Consider the following 19,531-nt stretch of genomic DNA (forward strand, 5'->3'; position numbering starts at 1 on the left):
CCTGTATTGTCTCTAATCACACCTGATCTGTGTGTTTTGATCATGTATTATACCTGGGCTCAAATTTCCACACCATCTCAGTAATCACTCGTCATTGCTAGAATAATTATTTTTAAGATAAGGCACTGGGTTCAACCTACAGACACATGCTATTTCTTTACTATCTCTGTATTACCCACTGATTCCTCTGTAGGATCTCGGGAAGTCCTTGGTTTAACATTAGGCGCTGGCTGTGCTCAGTCTGTGGATCACATGAAATACTTTTACGGTGAACAAGTACTGCTTCTGCAAACATGATTTCTCGCCCTTCAGATGAAGGTTCTGAAAATATATAAAGTAACTGAAGTCCTGCATTGTTTCCTTATTCTCAGCTGTAAAGATGCACCATCACCAATCTGTGGTTAGTTTTCTTTGGAGTCATACAAACTATTTTCTCTCACACCTGTCTACTTCTTGACATTCCAGGGACAAAGACTTGTTTTCTGCACAAGTGAGGTGCTGTACAGGCTTCTGAAGGAGGGATCTACATTGGAATGGAAGAGCCAGTCCCCACCCTGCCTGCACACATGGATAGTGAGGCAGGAAGAGTTTTTTGCTGAGGCTTTAGCAAGTCTGTGGAAAAGTGAATTTGGTGTGAGTACTGATGATCAATTGAGAGCTGCAGCACTGCAACTTTATGGCAAGGAACATCCACCAGCCACGATCAACACCAGCGCTAAACAGGTAATGTGGGTGTGATTAAATTATCTGTGGGGCACACTTTGTAGAGGCATTTCTTGTTGAGAAAGACATTTCAAGGTCTGCAGAGATGTGCCTGGAGTTGGTGATAAAAATAAAATCTGCTACTTGGGAGTCAATATACAAATTCACGAAACGCTACTACCTTGACAGTCAGATCTGTGGGGAAGGCCATTTTGCCCACTTGGTCCTGCTAGATTTGTAAATGTCAATCCACTCCTCAGACCCTCCATCTTTGGGAGGTACTGAGGTACTTACTCTAAAGGTGAGGTGTTCAATCTGCGGTAAGAAGTATCTATCAGACGCAGTTATTTACTTTCAGTATTGCTCTTTGTGGTGGAGACTCTATCTAATTGTAGATTTCTCCCTGCTCTCTCACCACCCCTTTCTGTTAGGTGAACTCTTGAACAACATAATACATTTTCAAGCTTTATTTTAGCATACTGTCACCTGCAATTTGTTTGAAATACTACACACCAGAAGGTGCGGAAGGAGAAAAATTAGGAAACTGTCAGCACGCAGGAATGAGGCTTATATGCAGCTGTGCTCCATCACTTCTGGGGTGAGACACAGCCACCTATTGACTTGGGCGAGCATTGCTGTAAAATTCCTAAATTCCAGTCTGACACCTGTGGGTAATCTAAAGGTGAGGAATGTACTGTAAGGAAGTGCTTCTTGTGACGTGCTATGACCCACATTGTCTTGTGAAATAATGTGGAAAAGTGGTTGCTCTTCTGAGACAGTGAAAGTTTTTCCACCATTCAAGAAGTCATGCCTTCTGCATCTGAATTTGTTATCCAGCACTGGATAGATCATAGATTCACATCTCATGCTTGGAATTTTTCATTGTGAAGATGGGAATCCCTGTTAAAATGTGATCGCAGCATTTCAGAAAAGCTTTAAAATTAACAGAATAGTATGTGTCGCCTATCGACATGGAATGCTTAAAACTCCTCGGCAGGACATTTCCTTGAGGTTTTCTCCCAAGTGACATATGAAGGAAATCTATGAAGCAGATGCAGCTTTATTAAAGATTTCAGCTGGGCAAGCCATATTGGGAGAAAAAACTCTTGCTGAGGTTGTCTTAGTCTTACTTGCCAGATAAGAGACATTTAGAGGTTTTCTCTTTCTCCTCTCAGCTGCCCGTTAGTGCCTGTACCTGAGTTGCTGAGCCAGAAGAAAGTCTGTTTCAGTTGGTGAATTCCTTCCAAAGGTAAAAGTCTCTAATTAGAAGATCAGGGACTCAGGATAGTATCCGTTATTTTTAAGGAACGTATTCATTGTTTGTATTCAAACATGTTTCTCAAGAATGTGTATTCTTTTGGAGGAAAAAAAGCTCTCTGAAGAGACATATTAGTTCTTAAGGATCATACCCATCTTTGGAATTGCCTGTCAGATTAGCAACACAGCTTCTCAGGCAGATACAAAAGAGAAAGTACTTGTAAACTTCGTTTTGGGGTGAAAGTTTGACCTTAGCGTGCTTTCTCAGAAATCTCTTGTCGACAGGACAGACTGCTGTTAAAAAGGCAGCAAAATGCCTTGTGCTTTTAAAATTAACCATTTGCTTGTCAACTGTCTTTCTTCACCTGACCCTCAGTATACCACATCTTCTTCTATCACTACCTTATAAATGACTTCTGTGTTAACAAAACTTTTGTTAGCTATTTCCTCTTCAGTAGTACCTTTTTCGATGACTGCTCTGTCAAAAAGTCTTTCATGACCTCCTTCCAACTCATCAACTACCAGGAAGACTTCTATTTATTGACAATAACAATAAAAGCAAATCCGACTGGGCTAATAAGGGAGTTGGATTATTAAATATATAAATGCAAAGGAAATGAGAAGGATGCATGTTTCATTGAATGAAAACAAATTAATAACAAGCATTTACAATGCAATGGTCTCGGCATTATTAAAGGTAGAGCTATTGGCATTGCTCATGACTTTTTTTTGTAATCATAAATAAATGGCATTGTTATTTACAATGCCAATAGCTTAATCGTTAAATAAATAGCATTGTCATTTACAATGCCAATAGCGTAATCGCTCGCAAATGCATGACCTATTGCATTTACACCCACACAGAGCCACACACACAAAGCCATCCACACACACATACAGAGCCACCCACACAGAGTCACCCACACAGTCATTCACATAGAGCCACCTACACAGAGTCACCCTCACACAGACAGAGCCACCCACACAGAGCCACCTACAAAAAGCTATCCACACAGAGCCACACACACACACACACACATAGCCACACACACACACAGAGCCCCACACACACATACACACACACAGAGCCACACACAGAGCCACACACACACACAGAGCCACACACACACACAGAGCCACACACACACACAGAGCCACACACACACAGAGCCACACACAGAGCCACACACACACACACAGAGCCACACACACACACACACAGAGCCACACACACACACACAGAGCTACACACACACGCACAGAGCCACAAACACACACACACAGAGCCACAAACACACACACACAGAGCCACAAACACACACACACACACACAGAACAACTTCTAGAATTAACAAAGTTTCAAAAGACGAATATCCTTTTTGGACTGTGGTCACTTGCTTGCACAGTTCAAGAATAAAGCAAATGTGTTCATATCAGTTCCTATGAAGTTCCCCCCATTTTTTAGGAGAAGGCAATAAGAGAAAGTGGAAAAACAGGCAGATGTTTTTAGAGCTCCAGAAACTTCAGAAAAATTCTGACATTTGAATTGAAAGCGACGAAGATCATCAAACAGAGTTTTTACAGGCCAAATATTGAAAATGTAGGTCCTCTCTGAGTGAACTTGAAATCTGGATTAATCATTTGCATGAATATTTAGAGTGCCTTCATTATGAATTATTTTTTCTTACTGCTCGAACTACATAAATCCACAACTTAAAGAGAAATGTTCTTGCCATGCAAACAAAACTAATTTCTCCCTCACAAAATGGCCTCTTAGACTGTCTTACAACACAAAATGTTTTTTTTAAAAAAAAGGTTTTTGGCAATATCTACAAAACAATACCTGTGTATAAAGATTTTGATAGTAAAGCCCCTTTATTGAAATACACACCTTTGCTGCCCATCAGTTCAGGATAGCGCGCATGCGAATGTGGGTGAGTCCAGATATGTAACTGGGACAAACAAGACTCGCCTTTATCAGGCCGCTGTGCCTGACAGGGTCCTGAGTTACACTAGTCACAGGCCCCATATTCTTATAGTTTAGTAACATTTATATGACAATTAAACACTACAGTGGCTCTGCTTGAGAGCTGATTGTACATGCCAAAATCTCTACTGAATGCTAAAACAACTGTTGGGTAGGATGAAAGCAAATTAAGTTAAGATTCGACTTCCCCACTACCACCAACAGGATCCATGAAGTCTTTATGGCTGAGCGAATAAAAATGAGAAAGCTGATTCTGAAACCTTCAATCTTAAAAACGTATGGGGGGGGAAGGTGGATCTACCATCATCCCAAGAGGAGGTGATTATTGATACAGATGGCTGAGTTGAGGAGTTGATTTCGGACAACTCGATCCTTTTAGTTCACCTAGGAGAAGAGTTTAGATAGCAGGTGTTCAATAGCTCAGAACTCTCCACGATGACAAGACTCATAGCACAGCTGCCCACTGTTGTCCCTTTGGTTTCTAATGAATAATGAATTTTGTGAGTGAAAATGTGGACGTTACGCATTTTTCAAGTAGTCATTGATGCAGGATACAGGCAGCAGAACATATACTATGTACAGCGGACAAAGTGATGTTCTAGTGTGATCCTGCTCGAGTGCTCCTCTCAATTTCACTTCTTTTGAATTCATATGAAATGTAATCAAGTCACAATTTCTGGCCCCCAGCCCTCAGCTCCCCCCCTGCCCAGTCAACTCTGCGAAGAGCCTGGGTGTTATTATTTCCAGTGACCTATCGATGAGGCCCCAAATTAACGCTGTCACTTCGGCCTGCTTTTATCACCTTCGCAGAATTGGGAAAATCCGAAGGTTTTTATCTTCGGAGGCTCTCATCCTTGTAATTATGGCCCTGGTCACCTCACGTATTGATTATGCTACCTGTCTGTACGTGGGGATCCCTGCATACCACCTTCACTGGCTCCAGCTGGTACAAAACCAGGCGGCCAGACTGGTCTTTCAACAGCCCAAATCCCAACATGTTAGGCCCTTGTTGAAAAGACTACACTGGCTCCCGGTAGCGTACCGCTGCATTTTTAAAATGGGATGCACTGTTTTCACATCTCTATCCGCTTCTGCCCCTGCCTTTATTTCTCTCAGCCTCCACCCTCACGTTCCCTCACGGCACCTTAGGTCCGCTGCTCACAATCTCTTGATCACTCCCAGGTTTAAACGGAAGAAACACGGTGGTGCCTGCTGTTCTTTCCTTGCTCCTTCTACCTGGAACTCCTTTCCTCTCTCAATTCGGCTCACCCAGGACTACATCTCTTTTCGTAAATACCTGAAAACTCATCTGTTCCACCTAGCTCACGATTAGCCCCTCTTACCCTCCTGCGTCCTTTCTCCACCTGTCTCTGAGCGCCATGAAACCAATTTGTGACCGTGCGCGGTAACAAGTATTTTTAACATAACATAACACAAGGGTGCTCATAACCAAAAAGGACTATGATGACATTGGGAGAGAGTTACCGATGGAGAGTGTGAAATTAAGTAGGGGTAATTATACAATCACATCAGTAAGTGCCCCACCTCCTCAAAAGGTTGGAAAAAGTGGTGGTTAGAACACTGGGTATAAATCGAAGAAGGGCGTGTTTCCTCCCTTCAAACATGGCCACCGTGTATGCTCTAAAACAACCATGGATCTGGATGCCTCATGCCTATATTAATATATGTTAGAGGATGGTGTGATTAGTGCTTTCAAGGCATACATTTGGATAAGATATAAACTGGAACTGATGTCTTGGGGTCGTGCAGCCAAATGTTTCCATTCGAGATCATTCATAAGCGGGGTGCGAAAGCTAGAAAGAACTGAATCAGGAGGAACCACCACCAGGAGTCCGTGTGTTGCAGTTGCCAGAAGTTACTTGGAGCTGATCATTGTGATGGTGTTGTGATTTTGTTTTAAATACAAAGATAGGTTAGGGCCACTACTCAAACTGAAGGTGCGTCATGTGAACGTTCGCGAGGTTGGGCAACCAGTTAAATGCCCCCACTCAAAAAATAGTTTAAAAGTATTTGTTATGTATGTCCCTTTTTTGCAGAACCCCCCTGAGGAAAAAAATACAAATGGCATTCTCCCCAGAATAAGTAGTAAACGGAAGCCTACAAGATCCAGTGAAAGGACACACAAGCTTGTGAAATCAGGCATCCATTTATCATTAGGCCCGAAACAAATAAATCTCGACCGGTGGCTTGTTATTTTATGGAAGTAATGCACATTTTAAGGGCTCATTACTTTATACGGTACGACAAAATAATATTTTGTGTTTCAAGTCAAGTTTTTAAAATGTCAGAGACAAACAGTTACAGCAGGCCTGTAATTACTTTCAACAGAGGAGCCTTTTTACCCTCATTTCTCTGCATCCAGACAGCACTGCGAGTTAAACGCTGCAAACCCTCCCCAGGAATGGGAACAACACTGTGGCAAAATAACAAATATTCCTATAATTAAACCTATTAATAGGCAACCATGCGACCTTTTTAATTCACTACTATTTATATATCTTTTCAGTCTTTGAGCAAACAGGTATTAACAGGCAACGGTGTGCAAAAATAGCAATTTTGAAAAAGAAAGCAGGAAATCACATCATTAATTGAATACAGTGATTGTTCTAACACATTAAACACCGATAACAGTATTCCTAAGACTCGGCATTAGTCCTCGCTGCAGCAGCGTCGTGTGCTCAGTTCAGCTTCGCACCACTATTTATTGCAATTAGACAAATTAGCGGCGTAAGCCTCGATGGGGATGCATTTCGACTGTGGGTATTCCCACTAGAAATGTTGGAAAATATGACATACTGTTTTTATTCGTCCCGCTTTTGCTCTCCGCTCGCATTATGAAGCTGCTCCCCACATTCAAGTGCTCAGAGGAAGGGAGGCAGGGCTGTTCTGGATTGGAAACTGCAGTAATTTCTGAAATGGCTAACACAACACGATTAAAACCAAATAAAAAGGGTAGGGTGTGTTTTTTTCTATTTATTTAAGAGACATGGAGAGCCTGTGACTGCTAACAAGTAAAGATGAAAAATAATAAATAACCTAATAGAGCCAACCTATCCGCTATAGTGGCAAACTGGTTGGCACAACAATTTTGTGGCATTGAACTATTTCAAATGCACAATAAAAATGCATGTAACCGAAATCAGCAGACACTGTATTGCTGACTGTCTCCAGGTGATCTGGTCCACGTGCTGCCTTGTGGGATTTGTAGTCTACTTGTTTTATTATTAAAATGTGCCCGTAATTCCCAGATGGTGTGTGATGTTAGGATACAAGCACTGCAAGGGCTAATGGTGAAGTGGGCCTGTTGGCATCTCTGAAAATCAGTAGTAGTTTTGGTGTAATAGCAAACTGTTTTGCAAGGGGTTGTGCATTGGGTTTGATAATCCTAACGCGCAAGTCTGTCAGTTTTAGCTTTCTATGCGGCTACTGCACAAATACAGAAACAGAAACAGAAAATGAACCTAAAGTGCGGGCAGAACCTTCATACAGGTAAGCCAGAATTACTAGAACTTCAATCTCACTTCTCCTTCCAGTGGCCTGAAGCTAAGGGAGTAAGGTGGGCCGTTTTACTCCCTATGATCGGGCAAAATGCCCATCAGGACGAAAAAGCAGCAATTAAGGGAAATTCTATGCAAGCTTCCACACACTGTCCTAGTAACATGTCTAAATCGGTAATATCAGTAGTGTTGTGGTACAAGAACATATTCTCCGTGTGTTGTTGTGTGGTTTAAAGAGGGCCGCTCAAGGTAAAAAATATTTTTCGTATAGATGAATTTCCAGCTAGAAAACAAGCAATTCTAGCTTAAGGTTAGGTGCCCATGGTTACAAATTTCAAATAGATTTTTAGTTTTCTAAATGCTAAAATACACTTCCATCACAAAATTACAGTTACTATTTTACTCCTTAAAGATTCGTTTTACTCACAACTTCCAAAAGTAGGAAATAGAACACTCATATTTGAAAACGTTTTTTTGCCACCCTGGGTGTAACCGATTAGATTGCCAACTGCCAATTTGGATACATATATAAAGTACTTTCTCTTTATCTCGTTATCGTTTAGAAGTGCGTGTTAATCTGGCATATTTTTTACCTAAAGGCGGGAGGCGTTCCTGCCGTTTAACTTGGCATTGCCAGCTGCATGTGATGTTTGTGTGTGCCATCACCCGGAGGACATCAAAATGTAAGTTTCCTATTAAAATCTGATGAGCGCTACAGCTCTCAATCTTGAAACCCAGCGAAGCCAACTTAGACATTCTTCCTTGTGAAGCTGATAAACTGAGAATCATTACATTCAATAATAGTAACAAGTAAGTAAAATTGGCAAGCTTGTTCGGGCCGGTACATTAAACATGCAAGGTTGGTCCTACCTGCTTGAACTGCTCCTCGTAGGTCCACTCGGGGTGCCCCTGCGCCCCAGGGGGGAGAGGGGAATGCGAGTGTCCGGGCATGGGTGTAAGAGAGGGGTAAGAGACAGCCCACTCGGTGCTTCTTCTCTCTTCAAATGACTGTTCCGGGTTGTAAAAGACAGCCCAGCACGGGATGGGTGTGGGAGACGGTCCAATGCACATACCGCCTCACACCCACAGACTGTGGAACAGGCAGCGCAGCGCGCTTCCTTCTGACAGGGGTGAACTCGAGACTATAAGAGACCGCCCAGGGCCACTTCTCCCGCTCAGAGGCGGTGTCGGGGTCTAAGAGACACCCGAGAGCCACTTCTCATACTCGGAGACGGGCTTGAGTGGAAGGGACGGCCTATGCAGCTGCCTCCACACAGGTACTCTGTAGAAAGACAAAGACTGTAGGAAGAGACAGCCTCGAAAGGCCTCACTCAAACCATAGACAGAGAACGCATTTTATTAGAGAGACGGATGCCAGGGCGAAATAGACAGGTTGGTGGCGCTCTGATAAGTCTGTGGTAGGGTCACTTGTAGGAGACAGCCCCTTGTCTGTCTCTCCCCTTGTACATTGCAAGCAGTGTCTCGCCTCCGCTCCGCCCGTGGGAATCGCCCGCACTCGCAGCAGTGCAAGTTGCAACACAATAGCGCCTAGGGTGACTTCTGAGCGGAACCTGCTCTACAGACTTGTGGGGCCGGAGGGGGGAGAGAGAGGCGTTGCATCTCCGCTGTCACTCTTGGATCGGCTGCCCTGGCTCGCCGGAGCAGCCCTGCTCATCTTTAATCCGTTATCAGATCGGGACCGGTGCCAGCCTGGCAGGCGACCGATGCACAATCACCCGACCCACGGCTGCACCCGCCGCGATATAGCGCCTTGGAGCACTCCTTCGGTGCAGAGACGCCTGTCTTGTGCGGGGCACACATCACCCTGAGAGAGGGGAGGACGGGGAAAGTTTTGTATGAGGCGGAAAGTTTCCCTCCCTCCTGAGCCGGAGTCTCACAGCTCCGACAGCCACCGAAGGCTCTACCCACCCTCGTGATCACCCAGCCCGGGTAACCACCGCTGCCAGGAGAGAGGGCACCGCCAGGGGGAGACCTCGGAAGCCTCAGTTTGTAGTGTGTGCCAGGCGAACCACAAATTGTTTAAGGAGAAGCACTGCAGCTTTGGGGTGGCGTGTGTTGCGTCAGGCTCCTGGCGGGTGCCGCACTTCCGCTCCCGTTTTATGAGGCGCAATTTGTGTGTCCATCTCCGCGTTTCCGAGTAGGATAGCGGATAATTTCAGCGTTTAAAGAATAAAAAAAACAGAGACCTTGAAAGACTTGGGCTTGAAGTGCTTTGCATTGCACGTACACCTTTATCATGGCTTTTCTTGTCTGCAAAGGACAAAAAAAACACAAGAGAGGAGCGCTCCACACGACCATGTTTCTCCGAGGCAAGGCGGAAATGCCTCGGAGAAACACACGGCCATTTTCGGATTCGGGGGTGTGTTTTGCTGTCCTGAGTGACGGACGACGTCACGAGCTAAAGAACAGCAAAAATGACGCCCCCGAATCCGAAAAAGACGGAGCCTATTTGGAGGGACGGCTCTCTCCTCCAATGGCTGGCTTCCATTTAGGAAGCCAGCCAATGGAGAACGAGCAAAAAGAGGGAGGGATAAATGCAGCACTCTAAGAATCATTAAATCTCCGACATCCGGTTTCTGCCTTACGGCAGAACCGATAGTCCTCGACCTAAAAAGGGTTGACTATAAAAGTTATTACAATTTAATCCAGTTAAAATAAGTGACCTCCACCAGTGAATCAGACAGACATTAATTGCACAAACGTAAGTCAGAATTTGTGTAACTAAAAAAGACAACATAAAAAAGAAAATACAAGCTTGTAATGAATCCGAACTGATGATTCAAGCAATAAAAAGAGGGTTCCGGCCACATTGAAAAGTTGCAGTGTATCAAAGCAAATATATATGAAATGATCAAGATTTGTACAAGACAGACACCAGTATAGCTTGTATTGGATAGGGCAAAACAGTCCATTGCTAAAGATTTGGGACTTTTCAAACAGGACGTTTGAGTTGAAAGAGTTTTTTATTTCTTATACCCCCAGGGAAAAGTAAAATAAGGATTAATGCAATGCAGTTTCCTTTCCATAATATCGACATGTTTTGACCCTCTTGTGGCTTTAGGGGCGCCTCATCAGCAATAACAGTAGAGGGTTACAAATATCTAACTGCTCCTGTGATGCTCTTGGTAAGTCTCTTCACAGTACAGCTTGGAAATCTTAAGGAGATAACCTCCAGAAAGTGGAGTTCTCAAATGCTACTTATTTCCTGGCTGACAGACAATGATGTTGATAATCTTCTGCTACTAATATGTATGGATTATAAACAATTCAAAGCATGTGAATATATGACAGATGCCACCTTTGGAGCATTGTAATACAGGCAGTTATCGTTTTTGCTGTAAATTGTGTATGTTTTGTTTACGTATTGTATCTCTATTTCTACTGCTTACAGTTGCTGTTTCATCTCTCATACGATGTGACCCTGGCAGTGCTCAACTCCCTAACTTCCATCTGGGATGAAGCAGTAAGAGCCTTCCTCAGGGTAGTGACACGGTGCTATGATGCTGGACAATTCAACCTCATGCAGGAAATGTGCTCCCTTCTTCTTCCTCAAGGTATGCATGGGTTGAAGGTGGGTGGAACACATATGCCAAAGCTTATAGCTTCATTCGAAAGCCAGAGAAAGGAGTAGTTCTCTGTCCAAAGGTTTTCATTAATATTCATAAACACTAGCTAGCCCACCCAAGCACAGATCCAGAACAGTTATAAAGGTGGAGAGAAAAAAACACAAAAAAAGACAACACAATAAAAGTTAATCCTTTAAATGGGCATGACTTGCTTCCGGATTTATTTATTTTTTAAAACCAAATTAGATATTTTAAAATTCCATAATAAACTTAGAGGTTTCAAAATAAACATATAGCAGCATTGCTGCTCTGAAACAACTCCTCTAGTCCTATTTTTAAATTAAGAAAATGGAAGTAAATTGTCATAGGCATGCAGCCTAGCATAGAGAACAAACTGTGTAGTAATTTAAATTTATATTTTTAATATGTTTAATTCAAAGATCTGAACATTTTCAGCAAATGTCATTTTGCAGACTATTCTTGTTTTCTGCATTTTTGGAGAGTTGTATTCTCTATGCTTTTAAGTGTTCTGTGAGCCACCATTCGAATGTTTAGAATTATTAAAGAAGATACCCTTGAAAGAGAACTGGTGTTAGGGGCAACGTTTTCTTCTTTTATTTCTTACCAGTGCATGTTTGACACGCATACAAAGAAACCAATGCTGTAATTATTTGACATGTGAGTAAGCCGCCACTTCTGCCACCCTCTCACAGTGTGAATGTTTTTTCTGTTGCCATTAGCCCTGGGAGGGGGTGTCGATTAAGTGAGAGGAAGAGAAGCGAAGTACCGCCAGTGGCATTCTGTACACTTTTCTAGCATCTGATAACATGGCGTGATGCATACCTTCCATCAGGAGGGGTACTGACACCAAATAAAAACTTCATGGTGCTGGGAGGTCGTCATTACGAACTACACAGCACCATGATGGCTTCACTAAAGACTGAGAAGTTTGATATCAAACTTCTCAGCACATTAAACCCGCACTGATGCCAGTGAGGGATTTAATGTAAAATGCACAACAGAGGGCATCTTAGAGATGCCCCCTGAAACCTATTCAACTCCCAGTGTCCTGACTGTGTGGCTGCCACCACCAGACATGTTTCTGGACCCCTGGGTCGAGAGCCTGCCGCTCTCAGGGGCCTGGAACAATGCACATCCTGGGACGAGGTGCCAAGCCTCCTCCTCAGGATGGGCAGGGGAAGCTTCAAAGGCATAACGCCTTTGTGAGCTTCTCCAGGCCACTTGCTGTACTCCGCAACTGGCCCCCCACCGGTTCTGACCGCCACTCTGGCGGTAAGAACGGCGGGAAACCCTAAGTGATGAAAGTGGGTCTGCCAGCCTATGCCAACCCCACCCCTCAGGTGGGAGAGGCGAGGTGAAGCACGCTTGAAGATGGGGAGCCCTGCCCAATCACAGCTAGGCTCCTGCCCCCCTCCCACAGGAGAGGAGCAGGCTAGGGGGTGTACCCACCCCGGGACTGGGACCCTTTGGTCCCTGCCCTTGCCCTTCCTGTAACGCCCCTAAATTTAGTATTTAGGGGCTCCCTGAACCTTCCTTCCTCAAATCCCGATTGCAACAAGAAGAAGAACTAGAAACAAGAAGACCTGCCGTGCAGCTGCTAACAAAAGGACAGCGCCCACTGACTTGGCCCCAGAATCCCTACAGGTCTGTTGATCCTTGAACCTGCTCCTGCGAAACTCTCGCATCTCCTGCGGACAGCAACCTCGAAAACCCCGGAGCACCTGCCTGCCTTGAACCTTCCAAAAGACTGGGACTCTCACGAGCAGTGGCTCTGCTCAAACATCAATACCCCTGGTGCCAGCCAGGAACCGCGAATCCAGCCCACTCTGCACCCGCCAAGCCCGGCATGTACCTGAGTGATCCAAGACCACGAGGTCATCCCCCCGGCGACTGGGACCCGAAGTCCAGTGCCCAAAGACCCTCCTCAACGAACCAGACGACGCCTGCAGCCTCAGATTCTGGGACCCCTCCAACTGCGACCAGCTGAGGGTAAGATTTCCCGGCACCAAAAGACACCCCTGCACCCGGCGCCTTGCGGCCCCCTGTGCCCTCCTTTGTGGTACCTTCCTCTTCTCCAAGATCCCAACTTACCTCTTGAAGTGGTGGTCGCACCTGAAGAATCTCCGACCCAGAGTCTGCAGCCTTTGTCCACTTTTTAACTTTCCCTTTGGATAACAGTGAGCGCCCGACGGCTCAAAAGCACCCTGCACCCCGCCGCCCGAGTGCTGCTGGAAGTGCAACTTCTACCCTACTCCACTTCCTCACTTGCCCTGAGTAAGTGACCAGGAGCTCAGCTCCCACAGCCCTGTGGCCTGCTTGCTTGCAGCCACCAACCAAAGGCCCCCTACCCTCCATTGGATTTCATTGGGCCTACTCTCTCTGCACCCGGCTGCCCCTGTGCCGCTGAGGGTGTAACAACTGTACCTTTCCAACACTGGGAGACCCCTGAGTCTATGCCCAGAACCTTAACTCTATCAGTTGAGTACTTACCTAAAAGCCGATAACTCACTTTCCTTCTAAAGGTTAACATTGACTGGTTTTCACTTGAAATTTCTTCTAAGTGTGGAGTTTTGAAACTTTAAAATATTCTTCTAAAATCAGCCGAATAACAAATTCCGAATTACTCACCTGTGATCAGGAGAGAAGCCAGTACTGTACCTTTTAGCCCAGTACTGAACCGCAAAAATAATCATAACTGTACTTACCAGTAACCTGAATTTTCTTCCATAGGAAACCGTTGACTGTTTTTCTGTGAAATTTCTTCTAAGTGTCGATTTTTGCAAAGTACAAATATTCTTTAAAAATCGTACCAAGTATTAAAACGTAATGTTCGAGGCATATGAGCTGCACATTACACACTGTGCATAGATCACCACCTAGTGTTGGGCCCGGATGTTTGCAGTTGTTTTTGTCCTGAAAAGTCTTTGGAAGTCACAGGATCGGTGACTCCTCCTTTGGACAATAGTGCGCATGGGCATCGGCTCCATCCTTAGATTGTTTTTTTCCGCTACCGGGCTCGGATGTGTTTCCTGCGCTCCGTGTTGGAACCGATTTTCCTTCGGCGTGGAATCATCACCAGCTTCGACGGTATTGTTTCTAGCGCGTTTCCAATCTACGCTACTCTTCAACGTCGAAGTCTTCGATTCCGGTCGTCGACGAAGGCCTTCGGGCCTACCTAGGCCTCATCTTCCAGCTCATGGAAAGGACGCCATTTAAAAAGTGTCCTCAATGTGGGTCGAAGTTTCCATGCACCGATCTCCATGAGGTGTCCAGCCTTTGCCTCTCACTGGAGCACGAGGCCAAAGACTGTTCCGCTTGTGCCTCTTTCCGAACCAAGAAGACGATCCGGGACCGATGAGCTCGAAGAACAATGGCTCGCTCGTCAGCTTCGATCCCAGGCGACATCTTGGAAGAGGGCGTCGACGTTCCAGAGCAACAGCAAGAACATGGCTTCGACAGTAACTCAGAGGCCGAAGATTCAGGCGTCGAGGACATCACTCCGGCACAGAGGGTCGTAAGTAAGAACGTTGACCCGACCCTTCCTCAACACCTTCTAAAAAGGCTGCGGTCACACCCTCGCCCTCGGGCCCGGGTGCACACCGAGACACTGCTTCCCATGCCCCGCCTTCGAGCTCGGCAAAGAAGCCTAATAAGTCCTTGGGCGACTCTGGCTCGAGTCAGCCTACCCCTAGTGCCGGAGCACACCTACCGGCACCGAAAAAGAAAGCATCGTCTTCCTCCACGCCAGCATTTAAGCACTCGGCGCCGAAGACTAGCGCTAGCTCCTCGGCACCAAAACCACACTCTGAGCTGAGCAAGAAATTGCCACCCGACTCCCACGCTTCGGAGCCGAAAAAACCATGGATTAAAAAAAAAACATCGGAACCATTGGAGCTGAAAAAGACAAATGTTCCACCAGCTAAAGACACTGCCAGAGAACATGTTTCAAAGCCGAAAGATCCTCACAGCTCGGTGCCGAAAAAGCCCTCGGCACCAAAGGATCTACCTCCCACAGAGGACTTATTCCATCCAGACCCTATTTATTTATTTATTTATTATGCAACTTATAACGCGCAGACTAAACCCGAAGGTATCAAGGCGCCTATCAAAATCAATCAACAAAGACCCTACGCAGAAGACTCTGGTTAAAGATCCAAAAACTGGTTGACTAACTCTTAGTTCTAAAAAACGACCATTGGATACGCTTGCACCTGCTCCTCATCCAAAGAAAAAGGACTTTGCAACCTCTCCTCTAAGGATACCTTCTCCTCCTCCACCTCATATCCCTTCACCACCTCCTCCCCTACCACATCACTCCCCTACACCTTCTTCTACTCCGTTACCAGACGATGGTAACACGGATGACAAATCTGATGACAGAGGGGGTGGTGCAGATAGTGAGCCACCAGATCCTTCTAGTCCTCCATTGCTCACCTGACCCTCAGGATGATTATAGCACCCCAGATGTCCCTAACATCCCACAAGACGATATGTATCCCTCCAGGCCTTCCCCACCAGAGGGCACTATGGGATTTAACCAACTAGTGCATTGGGCTGCCCAATACCATGGGGCTGACCTGCATACTGAACCAGTAGAAGAAGACTTCCTTATGGATAACTTTGACACCGCACAAAGGTCCACTTCAATTTTACCCATGCTTAAAGGGGTTATTAAGCAGGCGCCAGAAGTCTTTAAAGATTCAGTTAGGGCTCGAATTATCAACCCCCAAATTGAGAAAAAATATAGGGCTGCCCCTTCAGATCCAGCCTACATTAAAGGGCCTGTACCATTAGACTTCCTTGTAGTCTCTAATGCACGCAAAAGAGCAAATTCAGAAACATCAGGCGAGGCTCCCCCACCAGATAAAGAGTCTAAGCTCCTTGACGCATCAGGTAAAAGAACAGCGTCACAGGCAGCAAACATTTTACGTATTGCCAATACTTAAGCATTACTGGCAAGATCCGACAGAGCACATTATGATGGGTTAAAATCAATAATGCAGCACTTTCCAGATAAATACAAAAATAGGGCACATGAGCTTATGCAAGAGGGTAAAAACATCACAAATACCTCTATTCGTTGTGCACTAGATGCAGCAGATACTGCTTCAAGGACAATTAATACCAGTGTCCTGTTGCGTAGACATGCTTGGTTACGCATTTCAGATTTCAAACCTGAAGTACAAAGTGCCATCCTCAACCGACCCTTTGATGAGCAACACTTATTTGGGCCTAATGTGGACGTATCCCTTTTAAAAAAATAAAAAAGATACAGACACGGCTAAATCTATGGGAGCCTTGCAGTCGCAAGCTCCCAGACGCTCCTTTCGCCGCTCATCTTACAGAGGCACCACCAGGGGATACTCCTCAGACAGTCTCTCTACTTCTTACAAAGGCCCTACACAATCCACCTACAGTAAGGGCTTGCAAAGAGGTGGTTACAGAGGTAACAATAATATGGGCGGAGGCAAAACCAACATCTCCCGCTCTGCCTCCACCCCTGCCCAATGACTTCCCTCCCCTTCCCCCACCACATTCCACTCCAGTTGGGGGAAGACTACAACAATTCCTGCCAGTCTGGACCAACATCACATCAGACAGGTGGGTGCAACAAATAATTAAGTCATTTTACTGTCTCGAACTAACATCTATCCCCCCAAACATACCACCCAAACAGCGTCCAACGTCACAAGAACATTTGATACTACTCAAGCAAGAGGTAGCATCCGTCCTACAAAAAAACGCAATAGAACCAGTTCCACTGCATCAGCAAAACAGAGGAGTTTACTTTCTAATTCCAAAAAAGGACAGATCTCTAGGGCCTATTCTCGACCTCAGACCCCTGAACCTGTACATACAATCTGACCACTTCCATATAGTCACACTCCAGCACGTTCTTCCTCTCCTTTTACAAAACGTCTTCCTTGCCACTATAGATCTCAAGGACGCATATTTCCACATTCCCATTCACACAGCTCACAGGAAGTACCTCAGATTTGTACTAGATGGTCAGCACTGTCAATTCAAAGTACTCCCATTCGGGGTCACAACAGCACCAAGAGTGTTTACCAAGTGCCTTGCAGTAGTGGCAGCGCACTTTAGAAGACCGCACATTCACGTCTTCCCATATCTCGACGACTGGCTCATAAAAGCCAGTTCATACAGTCAGTATGTACAACACACTCACACCACCATCCAATTACTCCACGACTTGGGGTTCACAGTAAACCGCACCAAGTGCCACCTACAACAATATCTAGGTGCCACAGTAAACACCTCCACAGCGCTAGCTTATCCCTCTCCTGCCAGGATAACAAATATGCAAGCTCTTCAAACCAAATTCCAACCGCAACACTCTCTTCCAGCTCGCGTGTTCATGCAACTCATAGGAATGATGGCCTATTGCATATTCATAGTGCCTTATGCAAGACTACAGATGCGTCCTCTTCAGGAGTGCCTAGCACGACAATGGAACCAGGCTCAGGGTCAATTAACAGACCTAGTGTTGGTAGACGGTCGAACGCACCGCTCTCTGCAATGGTGGAACACCAAAAACCTCTCCAAGGGCCGACCGTTCCTAGAGCCAGTTCCTCAAATAGTCATGACAGCGGACGCATCGCTCTCCACCTGGGAAGCCCACCTCCTGCAGCACACCATGCAAGGAAGGTGGACACCGCAACAAAATTTACTCCACATCAACTACCTGGAGTTACTAGCCATTTTTCTAACCCTAAAAGCATTCCAAAAGCACATATCGGGCAAAGCTGTCTTAGTCCGCACGGCCAGCCATGTACTACATAAACAAACAAGGAGGGACACACTCTCTGCTACTCTCTCAGTTAGCGCAGCAGATATGGAGATGGGCTATACCTCAGAACATCTTCCTTTTAGCCCAACATGTTCATGGGGTACAAAACACCATGGCCGATCTGTTAAGCCGTCAGACACAACAGATCCACGAGTGGGAACTTCATCCACAAGTTCTTCAACCGTTCTTTCAAATGTGGGGACCACCTCAGATAGACCTCTTCGCCACCCACGAAAACGCCAAATGCCCAAGCTTCGCCGCCAGGTATCCACACCCGCTGTCCAAAGGCAATGCGATATGGATGAACTGGTCCGGCAAATTTGCGCACACTTTTCCACCTCTCCCACTGCTTCCACTAGTGATGCACAAACTTTAGCAACATTCCCTCACTCTCATTCTAGTTGCTCCAACTTTGGCCAGACAACCTTGGTACACCACACTGCTGCAACTTTCTGTGGTACCGCACCAAAAGCTACACCTGTCTCCACCCTTCCTAACCCAGAACCATGGAGAGATCAGACACCCGGATCCAGCTCATCTCAACCTAGCGATCTGGCTCCTGAGGTCCTAGAGTTCGGTTATCTTAACCTTCCTCCTGACTGTATGAACGTCATTAAAGAGGCTAGACGTCCCACCACTAGGGCATGTTATTCAGCCAAGTGGAAACGTTTTGTGATATACTGCCATAACAACGACATCAATCCTCTAGATGTGTCTATTCAACATATCATAGGGTTCTTACTACACCGCCAAAGATGTAACTTGGCGTACACATCTATTAGACTGCATCTTGCTGCCATTGCTGCATACCTACAAAATAGACATCTATCACTTTATGGAATACCTGCCATAAAGGCTTTTACGGAGGGCCTCAAAAGAATAATTCTTCCCAGAGCACCACCTTCACCTGTGTGGAATTTAAACATTGTTCCCACATGGGTAATGGGACCTCCATTTGAACCTTTACATAAATGTGAGTTGCAATTCTTAACTTGGAAAGTTGCTTTCCTAGTAGCTATTACTTCTCTGAGAAGAGTTAGTGGGCTACAAGCATTAACCATTCAAGAACCTTTTCTGCAAATGCATCATAATAAGGTTGTTCTCCGTACCAATCCTAAATTCCTTCCAAAAGTCATTCCCCCCTTCCATCTCAATAAATCTGTAGAGCAGCCAGTATTCTTTTCGCAGCCACAGAAAGAGCTCTTAATACTTTAGATGTAAAAAGAGCATTGCTTTACTACATTGAAAGAACACAATCCTTTTGTAAGAGTAAACAACTTTTTGTGTCTCTCACCATCACACAAAGGCAACCGCATATCAAAATCGGGGATAGCTAGGTGGATTGTCAAATGTATACAAATGTGCTACCACAGAGCTAAATGTACATTACCTCTTAAAGCCGACTCTACTAGAAAGATAGGGTCTTCAATGGCATTTTTAGGGAACATCCCCCTAGATGACATCTGCAAAGCAGCAACATGGTCTACACCGCACACCTTCACAAAACACTATTGTGTAGATGTGCAAACCAAACAACAAGCTACTGTGGACCAGGCTGTACTCAAAACACTGTTTCAAACTACTGCAACAGATACGGGTGGTCGCCTCTAAGAGTGGGCACTGCTATACAATCTATGCACAGTGTGTAATC

At 45.3% G+C, this 19,531-nt stretch overlaps 1 protein-coding gene across 3 annotated transcripts in view; it reads left to right on the forward strand.

Moving 5' to 3' along the window:
- The window catches only part of GEMIN5 (gem nuclear organelle associated protein 5), a 500,185-nt gene that overhangs the window by 380,260 nt on the left and 100,394 nt on the right, over positions 1-19,531 (forward strand). For all 3 annotated transcript variants that reach the window (XM_086931243.1, XM_086931244.1, XM_086931245.1), the window contains 2 exons: positions 466-723; positions 10,877-11,039. In XM_086931243.1, the coding sequence (XP_086787369.1) occupies positions 466-723; positions 10,877-11,039 (421 nt within the window). The remainder of the gene's footprint in view (positions 1-465; positions 724-10,876; positions 11,040-19,531) is intronic.

This window comes from Lissotriton vulgaris, chromosome 7, assembly GCF_964263255.1.
Source record: "Lissotriton vulgaris chromosome 7, aLisVul1.2, whole genome shotgun sequence".
NCBI lineage: Eukaryota > Metazoa > Chordata > Amphibia > Caudata > Salamandridae > Lissotriton > Lissotriton vulgaris.